This window comes from Fusarium poae, chromosome 1 (genome assembly GCF_019609905.1).
Source record: "Fusarium poae strain DAOMC 252244 chromosome 1, whole genome shotgun sequence".
Classification (NCBI taxonomy): Eukaryota; Fungi; Ascomycota; class Sordariomycetes; order Hypocreales; family Nectriaceae; genus Fusarium; species Fusarium poae.
In genome coordinates, this window is record NC_058399.1 from 11,642,794 (window position 1) to 11,657,570 (window position 14,777).

General features: G+C 44.9%; 7 protein-coding genes across 7 annotated transcripts; 3 read left to right on the forward strand and 4 right to left on the reverse strand.

The window, feature by feature from the left end:
* Positions 1 to 74: 74 nt before the first annotated feature.
* Positions 75 to 842, reverse strand: FPOAC1_003782 (uncharacterized protein; the record flags this gene model as incomplete). The annotated part of the gene is made up of 2 exons (XM_044848337.1): positions 75 to 662; positions 831 to 842. 2 exons carry the CDS (start codon positions 840 to 842, stop codon positions 75 to 77), a joined length of 600 nt encoding a protein of 199 aa, XP_044714253.1.
* A 981-nt stretch (positions 843 to 1,823) lies between these two features.
* Positions 1,824 to 2,474, forward strand: FPOAC1_003783 (uncharacterized protein; the record flags this gene model as incomplete). The annotated part of the gene is made up of 1 exon (XM_044848338.1): positions 1,824 to 2,474. One exon carries the CDS (start codon positions 1,824 to 1,826, stop codon positions 2,472 to 2,474), a length of 651 nt encoding a protein of 216 aa, XP_044714254.1.
* Positions 2,475 to 3,800: 1,326 nt separating this feature from the next.
* FPOAC1_003784 (uncharacterized protein) lies at positions 3,801 to 4,227 on the forward strand (the record flags this gene model as incomplete). The annotated part of the gene is made up of 2 exons (XM_044848339.1): positions 3,801 to 3,914; positions 3,979 to 4,227. The coding sequence occupies 2 exons, from the start codon at positions 3,801 to 3,803 to the stop codon at positions 4,225 to 4,227; spliced, it is 363 nt and encodes a 120-aa protein (XP_044714255.1).
* A 58-nt stretch (positions 4,228 to 4,285) lies between these two features.
* FPOAC1_003785 (uncharacterized protein) lies at positions 4,286 to 6,240 on the reverse strand (the record flags this gene model as incomplete). The annotated part of the gene is made up of 4 exons (XM_044848340.1): positions 4,286 to 4,390; positions 4,446 to 4,983; positions 5,045 to 5,810; positions 5,862 to 6,240. 4 exons carry the CDS (start codon positions 6,238 to 6,240, stop codon positions 4,286 to 4,288), a joined length of 1,788 nt encoding a protein of 595 aa, XP_044714256.1.
* A 652-nt stretch (positions 6,241 to 6,892) lies between these two features.
* Positions 6,893 to 8,811, forward strand: FPOAC1_003786 (uncharacterized protein; the record flags this gene model as incomplete). The annotated part of the gene is made up of 2 exons (XM_044848341.1): positions 6,893 to 7,004; positions 7,055 to 8,811. The coding sequence occupies 2 exons, from the start codon at positions 6,893 to 6,895 to the stop codon at positions 8,809 to 8,811; spliced, it is 1,869 nt and encodes a 622-aa protein (XP_044714257.1).
* Positions 8,812 to 9,274: 463 nt separating this feature from the next.
* Positions 9,275 to 9,877, reverse strand: FPOAC1_003787 (uncharacterized protein; the record flags this gene model as incomplete). Its single annotated transcript, XM_044848342.1, has 1 exon — positions 9,275 to 9,877. One exon carries the CDS (start codon positions 9,875 to 9,877, stop codon positions 9,275 to 9,277), a length of 603 nt encoding a protein of 200 aa, XP_044714258.1.
* Positions 9,878 to 10,800: 923 nt separating this feature from the next.
* On the reverse strand, positions 10,801 to 12,786 carry FPOAC1_003788 (uncharacterized protein; the record flags this gene model as incomplete). The annotated part of the gene is made up of 1 exon (XM_044848343.1): positions 10,801 to 12,786. One exon carries the CDS (start codon positions 12,784 to 12,786, stop codon positions 10,801 to 10,803), a length of 1,986 nt encoding a protein of 661 aa, XP_044714259.1.
* Between the last annotated feature and the right edge of the window lie 1,991 nt (positions 12,787 to 14,777).

The window sequence follows — 14,777 nt, forward strand, 5'->3', positions numbered from 1 at the left end:
TGATACTCAGCAGAAATCGTGGTAGCTGGGCGAAAGAAAGATTCCCTTTCCAACATACTAACATCTTGATCTAGTTACTTCCAATAGATTGTCCCTTCCATTAAACGCCGAGCTGTACGGAAAACAGTTGCCTTGGACAACTCCCCGGCCTCATCGAATGAGGCGTCTACTCGAAGTCTACCACTAGCGTGACAAATTCCCAGACCCTTTTCCTCTTCACTACCTTTGAGACAATCTGCAACAATACTTCCTCGTAGCTTGGCGGCGGCAGCTGTAGCCAAAGCCACGGTCACTGGAATTGCTTTGCGAGCTTGACCTACTGACATGGCGCGAACATTGATCTCGCCATTCGTCGGCTGCTTCCTTGGAGATATCATAGAGATCTTTGGAACGCTTCCAGGAACATTGTCAAAATCCTGTGCAAGGCCCATCTTGATAGCAGCTTGGCGACGCATGGATTCGAGTTTATCTTGAAGTGTCGTGTTAGCCTCGATTTCATCTGACGATAGCTCGCCATCAACATCAAGCTCCGACGCGTAAACCAATACACACGGATTTCCAACGTCGATACATGTCGCATGATAACCATCGAACGTATCCACAACATTTCCGGTAGGAAGTAATTTTCCAGTGCGAAATCCTGCTGGTTTGACAAAGTCGAGCTGTCAATAGTAAAGTCACCCGGGGCAACAGCCTCCCCGTCCACTACTGGGAATGACGCGTTGATGAAATTCCCAGTATTCGTGTTGTGAATGCGGACGACGTACTGCTCTTGATAACCTCCAGGAGCGGACAGAAGTTCAGAATCTAACTACCGCATAAGGTCCTACCGCAGCAGACATATTGCCACAATTGCTTGAATAGTCAACCTTGTCATTCTTAATACCTAAGAATATGCTTCGAGTACTCGAAGTGAATTGAAGTCTAAGAAGTGTTTATAGGCAACAAAACGTATCATGTCAGTTTAATTAAGGTGTCGGAAAAGGATAACTATAGGGTACGGACTGGTCCGACATGGAAAGCCTATCGGACACTTCCGATGATCACTACATCTGGTAAGGTACATTGATTGGTCACTAATAAAGACCGGTTAAATCCCGGTGGTTTTTTTCTCCTCGGAAAGAACCCGATACTAACATTCCCGAGTCCCAACAATCAGCATACTCCCACACCACGCGAGTATCCCATCCGCGACGACACTTGAAGAGAATCTTGGCCGCCTGTGAGCGCTGTCGGAGACGGAAACAAAACGTAACCCCACAATCTCTAGCTAGAACCGTTGACCATCAATGATGCTGACTAACTTTTGTCAAGTGCGATGGGAAGTTGTCACCATGCGGACCCTGTCTCCTTGTCCAGGCGAGATGCGTCCCATCCGAGAGACTACTCATTCGGGTAGATCCGAATTGTCAATGCGAGACTCTAAAGGAGCGAGTCCGTGATCTTGAGAGTCAGCTTGAGGCCATGCGTATAGAGAGACGTAATGATGTTGTATCGTCTGGTCCTTCGCACCAAGTGTCAGAGTACACGACGACCGAACACATCGCGTATCAAGGTCGCAGTAACTCCAGACAGAGACCAACTTGCGAGGGAGTCTATGGCAGCTTTAGGCTGTCGACACAGATAGTCAAACATCCCCAAGTCCAGCCACCAATTTTACCAGCCTTTCATTGCCACCCAACTCAGAGGCTTTAGTTGAGGTCTTCTTCAAGAACCGTTGGCCTCAACTGCCATTTTTCCATAAACCAACATTTATCAAAGATGAATTTTTACCTCTGAAAAGAGGCGAGACAGGCCATCCCTTATCGTCTTTTAGACTTAATATGATTCTCGCGATGGCAAGTGCTGAAACAAATGCCAAGGATGTGTCTTGGCAGTACACTCATAGATACTTCTTCCAAGCAGCTATCAAAGACCTCAATACGGTCCCGGTATCCGACGATCTGGACTGTATCCAATGCCTTCTTCTCTTGTGCCTCTGCGGTACCAATGAGCCGCAGTCAGTCAATATCTGGTACACACTCGGCCTGGCACTGCGTATTGGTATGGGTATGGATCTCCATCGAGAGGAAATCTCGAGTACCGGCCAAAGCCTACTATCTCAAGAGATGGCCCGTCGAATCTTCTGGTGCATTTACGCCCTAGATCGCAGCATCTCCATAGCTATGGGCAGACCTCTTGGCATAAACGATTCGGATATCACAGTACCTTTACCGCAGCAGTTGACAGATGAACAGCTTTGTTCTACAGAATCAGTACCGAATCTCAATCCAAACCCCAAGGATATGTCAATTTTTTTACATGTCATTAAACTGCGACAGATCAACAGTTCTATTTATACATCTTTACATGCCGCCTCCTCTGCAAATGCTGGCAGTCTAGATGCTCTACGCGAGACCCACTATGCTGATCTTAATACGTGGCTCGTTACGGCACCTTGCTATGGACCAGCAAGTGGTGTGGCCATGCTGTAAACATCAGGTTCCAGATAGCTTATCATTATGCTGTCCTTTCTCTATATCGACCATCGAGGGTGTTTCCCGTCAGCAACATCTCATCACTCAGACTTTGTGCAGACTCTGCCATAAGTCTGATAACGTGCTATAACACTTTATATGCCAAGAACCGAATTACCTACATATTCGTAGCCCTAAACTCATTATTCATGGCGGGTGTCACGATGTTGTATGCCTTGCGGTCTAGTCCAGTAATTCGCAGCGAGCTGAGCAAAGGTATAGCGAAAGCCAACATTGATATGTGTCAGAGACTTTTGCACGGTGTATCTGACGGACGATCAGTTGGTGACAGATGTGCCGTGGTTGTGGGGAGGCTTGGACAGGCCACGATGGACGTGTTTGATCGAGGACAGTCACTTGATGACGATATAGACACCGAGTTTATGTCGTGGTTTGGGCTCAAGTTGAAAAAGACTGAGATGGGACAACAGGATACCCCGAGTATTGACGTCCCTTGGAATGACTTGTTTATTGACGGGTTTGATTGGTTTGATGCTGGAAATTATAATTATCTCGAGCTTACAGTTTGAGGCCCACTACTCAGCACAGACTCCTATTACTTTGGATAATCAATACTCAAAATCCCAGTGATTTTTATATTACTATTTCCTACTTGTCAAAAAGAATGCTTATTTCTGATTCTTTACTATCGCTATGTAAATTACCTATCGATATAATCATTGCCTTTGATGCTTTGCTATATTGGTTTTACTTTTGACATGTAATATCTCACAGCTTTCGACCTTGCCGAGCTTTAGTTGAACATCATAGCGTCACTGAGACACTCTCCAGCATTTCTTACGCCAAGACTATGTATTCGCCTCACCGCTTTGAGAACTTTGGTATATTAATCTTGGCAGCAGTTGATGATTTTGTTAATTGGTACTTTGGTATACATTTTGGATTTAAATCTAGTGTCCGGGAGGATTTCGTAGGATTCAATTGACAGCTCTCTAGTTCTTTAATTGGTCTCAATACGTTTCTTGTCAGCTGACCTCCCCTATACATGTCCTTGGCGCAGTGTCACCTCGGACCCTTCACCCTCGGACTATGCATATGGAGAATTAATCCTTTGGAGGAATTCTTCTCAGGAATCCTTTGCTCCTTCCGTGTCGATCAGTATAGATGGCATATTCATGGATAAATTACTAATGAGAATACTTAGTGAGAATATTTCATTATTATAAAAACCCTCGATAAGCGTCTTTAACAATCAGGCCTTCTTTAACAATATCTTCTATCCTACCTTAACTCCAAACTCCATCCATTATCAATACCTCAACCATGAAGTTCGAACTCTTCCTCTCCGCTCTCCTCTCTGCCCAAGTCTTGGCCATTCCTGAGCCCGATCACACGGTTGTCAAGGACGGTGACTTTACTTACACTGGAATCGACAAGGTATGAGCATTTCAAAATCGACCATATTATCCAGTTATTAATTATTTTGTATAGGGACTTCTAGCCGCCCGCGGCCTCGAAGCGCGTTGCAATTGCTTCCCAGAATGCCGTCGACCCGGCTCTAGCTGCAACCCCGGCAAATGTGAATGTTCTGGAGACTATGGCTGCTGGTCATGCGGTGGTGGTCGTATGCAGTGCCAGCCAGGACCTGGTTCAGGAGTCTGCTGGACTAAATAGACATGGAAATCCGATTAGGAAAATTCGAAACAAGGATCCCATCTACATTTCCAATCACACTGAGTCGCAGATTTAAAATACAATATCCAAAGTGGACTTATGCCTTGTACATAAACTACCACTAGGAACCATTCTCAAATGTCACAGTCCTCTTGTGCTTGTCCCATAATCAACCTGCAAACCAATGGCCATACCTCGTGCCATATGAACAAGCATATGACAGTGTAACGCCCAGATTCCTGGATTGTCAGCCACAAATGTTATTACCACATGGCCTCTTCTCGGCACACTGACTGTATCTTTACGCAATGGAAAGTTCAGATTCATCCCATCTGGTGGCTCTTGACCAGTGTAAGAATTGTAGGACCCCCAACTCCCACGCCCTTCATCTCTGTATGTGGAGAGAACATAGAAAGAATGTCCATGAAAATGAAAAGGATGCGCGCCGTCATCCAAGTTATTAATGATGATATTAACTCTCGTAGGTTTCCCTAGTGTTATCGATATGAATGGAATAAGCTGGTTTCCATCCCATTTAGATCGGTCCTGTGAAATAAGAGGTGGATCCTGTGGTTTCCAAGAAGGATGATTTATAAATCCAACAGGCTCGTAGTCCATATGCGCAAGCTTTTCGGTTTTCGCATAAAGAAGAATGGTTTGATCGACAACTGACGGTATATCCACTACCTTTGCAGCAGCTTTGAGATGTTGCGGGTCAAGGCTCCGGGTTTCATTTGGCTCTAGATCCCTGGAACTTGGTATCTTGTGACTATGGTCAAAGATGGGAAAGTGTTGAACCGGATTTAATGCTTCATTGGGATAGCCAAAGTTCCTAGTCACGTCTGCCATTTAGCATACAGTTTCATATCTTGAAGAGTCAAACTGTAACTTACTCGTCATCCATGTATATCGTGAGCCAACGGTTTTGAGGATGGTCGTCCTTCCACTCAACGTCGATATCCACTCTCTCACCAGGATAAAGGATACCGACAGCTTCGGTTGTCTTCGAGTGGACATCAAACCCTCCATCCACCCGAACTGGCCTCATCGTTGCTGAATCCATTCTTATCGTAAAGCCTGCGATTGAACCTGCATTCACAACTCGTATCCTTGTCCTCCTATCGTTCGTCCGTCGAAACAACGGCTTCAGCTCTTCTAGTGCGACTTGAGAACAAACAATTGGTCTTGCGAGAACAGCCATAGAGCAGTCAAATCGCCCTTGGCCGTTGACTAGCAGTGAATCTGGAACGGGCTCGTTCCCTCGACTACTCGCGTCTGCAAACCAGCTCAACACTTCAATTTGATTTCGATGAAACCAATCAGTAATCATGACCAAATAGTCTTCTGGTGATTGGTTACTCTCATTTGGAAAGTGAACCACTAACCCTCCCCAGAGGCCGTCGGCACGTTGAACATGCGAGTGACTGTGCCACCAAAAGGTACCATATTCATCATCGCCGATAGTGAAGTTGTAGGTAAAGTTGTCACTAGGTGCAATGGGGGACTGCGTGAAGCCCACAGCACCGTCCATGCCGTTCTGGTCTTTCATACGCAAACCATGCCAATGTATTGAAAGACCTTCTTGCGAGAGGCCGTTGTGTACATGTACCACGACTCTGTCGCTGGATCGAGCCTCAATAATCGGCCCTGGAAATTCATCTATTTAAGCTGATTAGACTAGAACCACCTTTCTGGTTTTGTGATGTTTACCATTGATTAGATACACACGTTTCTCAACACCGTCTGGTGATCTGATCCCAGAAGTAATGTTCCAGCTGTAAACAATTGTCTTTGGCGGGCGAGATGTATGTTCGTGTGGGTGAAGTCGATAACCGAGAGGGGTATCTTGCCCAGTTTCGGAGAACTGTTCTCGTGCACCATATGATGTAACGATTGCCCCAAACATGGACAGTACTAAAACCACGATAACAGCCACTGCCCATCGCACTGCACATGATCTCTTGGGCCTATGCGAAAATGAGGCGGTGTATGCCGTGGACAGATCTATATCATCTGGTACACTTGTGTCCTCGCTGCAGAGTTCATGTTCGTCAAGTAAACCGTGCGCTTCTTCATCGAAGGCCGCCATAGTGTGATGATTGAACCTGAAGAAGTCTTTAACAAGACAAAGCTGTTTTGATGAGCGAGCGAAATTACCATGGTTTTTGTGCCGAATACCCGGCCTCGTATGGCCTGAGGGTGTCAGAAGAATTAGCCACTACAAGCATAAGGGACGAAATTACTAGGTCAGCTTATGATACTTAGGCCAGACCTCTTAGACTATTTATTTTTGTAACCTAAGACTTAGGATCCGTTACCCACTAGTATGAATGGTAGGTGTCTACGTCGCTTGTGATTGATTGTGTCTTAGAGATAAAGAATAGATCACCCACGAGATCAATCCCCACATGCCCATTGGCTACTAAACAGACAGACATGACTTACGATAACAAAAGTACTTCACTTTAAGGAAGATCTTCATCGACTTGATGTTTTATATAGTCCATCATAAAATTTCTTGCTAATCACAAAGACAAGATTTAGAACGTGTAGATTACTCTTTGTTGATCATCACCCCAAGATTAACAATCAACAACTTTTCCTGCTACTCCACCACGACAGGGTCTCTGAACAATTATTTTCGGGCATAAAAGAGATATATATTCGATATGCGGCAATTTGTTGAGTTTTGGTTTCGCTGGCTCTACCAGTTCATGACTGACTGGCCTTGTTCTTTCATCATGCTATTCTCACGGGCCTTAGGTCTTGCCGTCGCGTGGTTCCTTGCAGCCATAAATCCAGCGCATACAGAGAGCTTGGCTGATATTGACCATGTCATTTTATTCATGCAAGGTATGAAAGTCAACCACCCCTCTATATCATGCCCGCTAATATAGTCTAAGAGAACCGTGCTTTCGATCACTACTTTGGCACTATGGCAGGAGTTCGAGGCTTTGCGGATCCAAATGTTCAGGTCAACGATGGGGTTCCTATCTGGAAGCAAAAAGTCACTGCAAAACAGAGTAAGGATACCGACTACATCACTCCTTGGTATCTTAACTACCTCGGGGGCACCTGGCCGGAAGCCACCCAGTGCATGAGTGCTGGGTCCAACGGCTGGGATGCCAATCAAGCTGCTCTGAACCATGGCGCCAATGACCATTGGGCCATGAACAACACTCCATATAGCATTGGCTACTATAAGCGTCAGGATCTTCCTGTCCATTTTGCCTTGGCTGAAGAATGGATTGTTGGCGACATGTATCAAGAGTCCGTCATCGCTTCAACCAACCCAAACAGAGTCATGTGGATCAGCGGATCCATCAATGTCCCAGGTTCTCCACAGACAAAAGACAAAGGTGGTTATCCCTACATTGACAACAACGAGACACCCGGCTGTGACAGAGACGGAATCAACTGCTACCCTCTCAAATGGACCACAGCTGCTGAGAAGTACGAGGCTGCTGGCGTGTCATGGAGTGTTTTTCAAGACGCCGATAACTTTGACGACAACCCTTATGCATGGTTCGAGCAGTTTCAAGATTCCAAGAAAGGCTCCAAATTGAACGAGAAAGGAATGAAGGGACAATCTTTGGATGCCTTCTTCGCTCAAGCTGCTAGCGGAACACTTCCCGAAGTTTCGTACATCGTCGGACCAATGCAACTATCCGAACACCCTCCTTACTCGCCAAACGACGGTTCATGGCTGCAAAAGAAAGTTGCTGAAGCTGTCATAAACTCTCCCAAGTACTCCAAATCTGCCCTTATCATATCCTACGATGAGACAGGCGGATGGGCAGACCATGTCACCCCTTATCATTCCCCCGATGGAACAGCCGGTGAATGGATCGATGATCCGTATGGTGAAGTTGGCCGCACGCCTACCGGCCCAGGCTTTCGCGTGCCATTCTATATTATCTCCCCATTCACTCGCAAGGGAGGCGTTTACACTGAGCACTGCGATCACACGTCCCAGATAGCCTTTATCGAAAGATGGCAGGCTGCAAAGGGTCGTGATGTCAAGTCAGAAGAGCTAGTTCCCTGGCGCCGTGAGAACATGGCCGACCTTGTCAATGCTTTCGACTTCAAAAACCCTGACTACTCCATCCCAACTCTGCCTGATGCTCCTGAGCCACACACCAATAGCAAGGGCGAATACGACGGATCTTCGCATTGTTTTTCTCAATATGGAAACGGTAGACCAGCTGTGCCTTACACCGGCGAATGGGCTAATAATGACACCGCAAGTCTCGCGGAGAAGGGGTTCAAATCTGTCCGTGGACTGTTAACAGAAGGACGTACTCTGGTCTTTGAAGCTTCAGGTCAGGCCTTGAGTGTGACGTCCAACGGCCAAGTTACCCTGACCAAAGCCACAAAAATGCATGATAACGTCCCGCAAGGCTGGGTTCTTCATGCTATGGATATTGGGGGAAATGATTTTACTATCAGTTCTGCTCAGAACAGCTTGTATTTGTGCCCCAACTTGAAACTTTGCAAAGGCCCTGGCTCGGCTACTGTCTTTATCGTCGACTTTAAACCAAGTAAGGGTCACTCGTTCAAGGATAAAGAGTCTGGACAGTATCTTGTCAGCAGTGCGAAGAAACAACTGGATTGGCAGGAGACGCAAAGCTTTTGGAAAACGTTTAGTGTTACTTACTGAACTTTAGAGATAGGATATGAACTGGAAAGTACAGCCCTTAGGATATCAGAAACATTGGCCGCTGAAACCATAAGAGATAAATTAGTGGATCACTTTATGCTCTTTAGACTATAGCTCTCAGATAATTTATTTTTTTAACCTAAGACTTAGGGGGTCGTTTTTACTGCTTACTATCCAGTAGACAGCAGAGCACTCTGATGGGCTGATGTACTTAGGGTGACAAAGAGATAAAGATATGGGCCGAGTTATATCACGACAAGGAATCTAGCCTTGGTAGAAATATTCATATGTAAACAACGCTGTAGGTCAACAGTGGTCAACAGTCCATATTCACGTTCGAATGCTCATGATCCAAATGACCATCCACCCTCTATACGTCTTCGCCGTCCCTGGGTACTTATTCCTACAATGCACCATGTTAGTCAAACCAAACATGAACCTCGCCTCAATGTAAAGCTCTTACCTAGTAAGTTCCAGCTACAGTGAGACCGGCAATAGCGACAATAGCAACAACTCCGAAGCCAGTGCTGCGCACACCAGAGTTCCCAGAAACGTTGCTGGGGGCAGAGGTACTTGAGACAGTCTCCATGGCTGAGACTGTAGCTGAATCAGCAGCGGAGTTAGTGGCCTTGGCAGTAGCTGCAGCGGTCTCCGTGGCGGAAGCGGTAGCCCAGGCAAAGGAAGAGCACATTCCGCTGATCGGGACTTTGTAGGAATCAAGCTGCTCCTGAACCTCGGGGACATCCTTGCAAGCGTCGTAAACGCTAGAAATGTCATTCTCCGTCTCAGAAACCCAGCTCTCCATGGACTTGGCGTAGGCAGTATAAGCAGCGGCCATGGACCCAGTGACTGCAGGAATCACACAAGAATCGGCGACATCTTCGAAATCAGTCTGCTTGGCGATGAAGCTCGCAAGGGTCTTGTCTGCAGTTGGCATGTCGCTCATGACATTGATGAGATCGTTGGCTGCCGAGGTGCATTCATCGATGTCACGCTGTTCAAGCTTGGCGCCTTTTACCGAAGCAGCCATGACAGCAGCAAAGACTGAGAACTGAACGAGTTGCATTTTGACGTTCTAAGATTCGCTAGAGGTTCAAAAGAGTGTAAAGAAGAAGAATGTTAAGTTGGTAAAGAACGATGATTGACAAGCAAAGCCATGAAGCATACCGGAATAAAGGCTATATATATGTTATTTTTCCAGAAGTCGCAGTCACTGAAATGAAGTTGACAAACGGAATCAAAACCGCCCATGCTATCGGTCCGTTGATGATGCCTGTTGAATACGGCAGCTGAAGTTCGTGTGGTCCACAAGGAACCTATTGCTAGACCCTGATAGGATGTTTAGCCTGGATGATCAACATGACCCATCGGCACTGGCCAGTTGTTTCGGCAGTTACCGAATGTGGTCAAGAACATTCATCTCATCTAAAACTCTAATCGTCGTGTTTGACTAATAGCATGCTTCTGTTCTGAGTTTCTAGTCTTAATCAGGCATGATGGAGGCTGCAATAGAGACTACAAGGAAGAATTTAGTTTCTTCGATTAGGGATTACAACATGTAGTCTGGTTTCATCTCACCCAACAAGAGTCGTGTCAAAGAGTGCAGGACTCGAAGAAGAATGCTGGAAGATATCCAAACAGGAAGGGTTGGGGGCCAGACGTTTTCTGGGATAATGAACAGAGACAGGCTGCTATAGATGCTTGGAAAGATGGAAAGTTGTTGGATGAGGAACTAGGCGGAGTTGAATCTTCTGATGATTGATGATATCATTACCAAAGTAACACCTAGTGGGGGACAGGATATGTATCAGTAAAGCTACATGGAGAGTTTAGATTTGGGCTATCCAAACTACAAATAAGATTGCCTAACCTAGTCGTGCAGCCCTCAGCCAAATGGTACAATTAAATTTATTTACGTGAATTTATAATTGCTTATTTGTATCTCTTGTACGATCTACTAATCTTTCGATCAGGTCTTCTCGATTTCCCTCAAGATTTCAAAATCTTCCTTACCTTCGTCTTGATGCTCTGCACCCACTTTTCCGCTTCGGTGGATGGTAAAACTGCTGGTCTTTGCCCCCTTTCAGTATCCATTGCTACCAGCATCGCCTCCTCATTTTCAATGTCCTTTGGAGCTACCAACACCTGAGCTGGAAAGACAACAATCTCGTCGTTGCCAACACCGTCGTCCCCTCCCCTCTTCACGACGAGCGGGAATAGATAGATCCTAACTGTTGACCCATGTTTCTCAAGCTCCTCGTTACTCATCTCCGCTCTATCGCCACATTCATTCATCAAGGACGCGTTAAAATGGACAAACGTGGCAATGTCGCCATCTAGGTTAACTTCGGGTTGTAGTGGTGGGAGCATCATGTAGTCTGCTTTCTGCGTCCGCATTTCAACACCCAGGTCCGCTGCGTATTCGACCACCTTGTATAATTGCGACTGAAGTTGTACTTGGATATTTTTAGGGGGTAGGATAACAGCGCAGAGAGTTTGAAATATATCGTAAGTAACATACCCAGCATCTTCATCTCTCTGTTTCTTGACTTGGTCACGATGCGATAGTAATGTCAGAGTTGTAGCACGCCATTTGCGAATGGCCTCAGGAGGTCCAACCAGTTGTTGCTCCAATTTCTTGATCTTCTGCCTTACCTCTCGATCGAGACCAAATAAATAGCGAGTAAATATGTACTCCCAGATCATGGTCGTAACCAGAGAGGTAAACACATCGCGACGGCGCACCCGATCAGAAAGATAGACATTTACATCAGATCCGTCCAATATGGTATTTTCCAGTCTAAAAATGACCTTTTCGGCATCGCTTCTGGATAATAGGCGACCAGGCACATCAATATCAGGATCTTCCTCGCTGTATTCACGTTGACTGCCGAGTACAGTCTCCACGTTATCAGCAACTTGTTGATTTATCTCATGCGTGAGACGCGATGTGCGCATATCCGATGCTTTCGAAAACCGTAAAACCCACTGTTGGACATGGGAAAACAGTTGCTGGCAACGCTTGTCGAAGTAGTCCTCATCATGGATATTGAGAAAATGCTCATGCTCGGAGCGTACTGGGATCTGACGTTGTAGGTCCTGGACACTTAGTTCATTTCTTTCTACCAATATTTTGACAATATGCTCGTGTCCGTTCTTTGCCGCTGAGAATAGTGGTGTTTGCCCACGTTTGTCTTTCAAGTTTGGATCGACCTTATTCGTGTCAAGGAGTAATTGAACGACTTCCCCAAAGCCACTCTCAGCTGCCAACCTTAACGGCGTCCGTCCGTCCTTATCAGATAAATCGGGCTCCGCTTTGCCGGTATCTAAGAGTAGCTTCACAATTCTAACATCTCCGCTTTCTGCGGCCAGAGAAATGGCAGTTCGACTGGATTTGTCTCTTGCATCTGGACTGACTTTCTTGGTTTCAAGGAGAAGTTTGACAATCTCCTCGTTCCGAGTATTCGCTGCCCACATGAGTGGCGTTCGCCCACCTTCATTCTCAACTTCGCCCTCTTCTGAAGCATTCGGGTTAACCTTTCCTGTTAGGAGCAGTAGATTCACCACATGTGTATGTCCGTTCTTGACAGCCCACATCAGCGGCGTCCCTCCACTCTCATCACGAGCATTGAGGTCTACTTTGTAGGTATCAAGCAGCCTCCTCACTACTGCCTCATGGCCACCTTCTGAGGCGAGTAACAACGGTGTTCGCCTTGTTCCTTTCGGGTCTTCGCTTCCCTTATTTGCGTCTGGATCAACCTTTTGGGTTTCCAGAAGGAGCTTCACAATTGCCTCGTGCCCTTTACTAGCTGCCCATAGGAGTGGCGTCCAGCCATCCCTGTCTCTCACGTCTGGATCAACAGCTCCAGTCCCAAGAAGCAATCTTACCACTGCCTCATAGCCTTTTTCTGATGCCCAAGACAATGGGGTTCGTCCTTCCGCATCAACGATATTTAGATCAGCTTTTATGAGCATCAGTCTGACGACCAAATGGTGGCCATCTTCTGACGCCCATCTTAAAGGTTGCCAACCTCCTTTGAATTGAGCAAGGGTATCAGCTACTGCTCCCAAATCGGTTCTGACTGTGAAGTCGTTTCCTTTAACACTGGAAATTGTTGCAGATCCATGCACCATTCTGATCGTCTCCTCAAAATTTACAACAGCTCTGCGGATTGAATCCTCTGATGCAGCATGTCTCTCTAGATCTTACAACACCAATCCCATTTCTGCCAGGATAGTAACGTTATGAAGTTCTTCCATTAATAAGTCTGTCCCAAATTGCTCTGACATAAGTTTTTCATATTTTATCTCCTGGTTCCCAAGCAGCCCAATAGAATATGAACCCCAGTCCTAGATAAGCAAGAGGTCACGCAAGTTCACCATAAAACGCTCTAACGACTCAAACCACTCAGCATCATCACATAAATCATTTAGTAACATAATATTCTTATATTACATCAGACCCAGGGGGATTAAAATAACAACAATAGTCCAGTATAAACCGCATAGTCAGATAATAGTCAGTCATGTTACTCCTTAGAAAATACATATAACATCTCCAACCTAAATAGACTTAACAGATACTTCAACAGTCCAGGTAGATATTCAAAATCTTTCAGAAAAAACATTCTTCCAGGTAATTTCCAACTTTCAATCATCCTCCCAGGCATAGTCCCTTTTAACAGAAAAGACTTCACCTAAGACAAATACCCTGCCTCTAATCACAGCTACCTCTATATCATTCCAGATACTTACAGATACAGATTAAGAAAGCATATACTTTATCAGAATCTCAAAGACTTAACTCCAAGAGAGTATATAGTCAACAGATAAGCCTACTTCACTAGGATCATCACAACTCATACCAAGAAGTGCATATACCTTATCGCAGCGCTCAGTAGCCTTCCAGATATAATACATTTCCACCAATTCATAAAGAGGTCAAATATCAAGTGAAAATCTACCGTCTAGGGACCCTATATACCTAGGACATAGAATTACACCCCATATAAGATAGGCAACAGAAACAATCAAAGGCTATAGACTTTCGCAATTTTTATACAACAACTGCAGCACACTAAGTCCAGAGCAGAATACATACCCATCAATCTCAGTAAAACCACATTTAATAACTATATATCAAGCTGCAGCAACCTCCTAAAGTACCTAAAATACAAATATCAGTTACATAAGCTTTCAAGAATAAGTTAATCACTTACCCAAATCCATTAAAACCACAGTCTATAAAGAAGCATAAGGATCCTCTCAGAATCTTTCTTACTTATAAGACTCTTAACAGCAGCACTGCAAATCTCCCAAAGAGCCTCATCACTTTCATCAGCAGCCTCGCCAAGCCAGACAACCACACAACTAGCTTTAGCATAGATCTTAGCCATCAACTAAACTTACTGCCCTTTCTCTACTGCATCATTCTAGTTAATACACAGAGCATCTATCCATATAGTTCTTTCCAGGGTACTATATCAAAGATTGCAGAGGGCTACATATAGATTTACTCCAACGCATAGTTCATCGTAATTTATTATAATCAAGTAAGTTTTACTATCAGAGCCCCATACATATAACAGGGCTTCATATAAGTAGGTACTATAGGAATCTAACAATAGAAAGTCAAATAGTTGGCAGTAAATACGAGATTATACATCCGAATATAGGATTAAACAAAGGAGGCAAATACTACCTTCAGCTAATCGCATATAACCATATAGCTTTATACTATATAACAGTGCCTTCAAAATATAGATTTATATAAAATATAACTTACAAAATTCTAAATTATTACTCTAAGCTTTATATTCAAGATCTCATAATTTCAACAGTATAGAGTAATGCCCAACAATAAAGCCCAATATGCATCTTCACAATATATACCACATATCACAAGGTAAAGTATTCCTTTTATAACAATAAAGCAAAGGATCAGCTATTTTAAATATACTATAGAT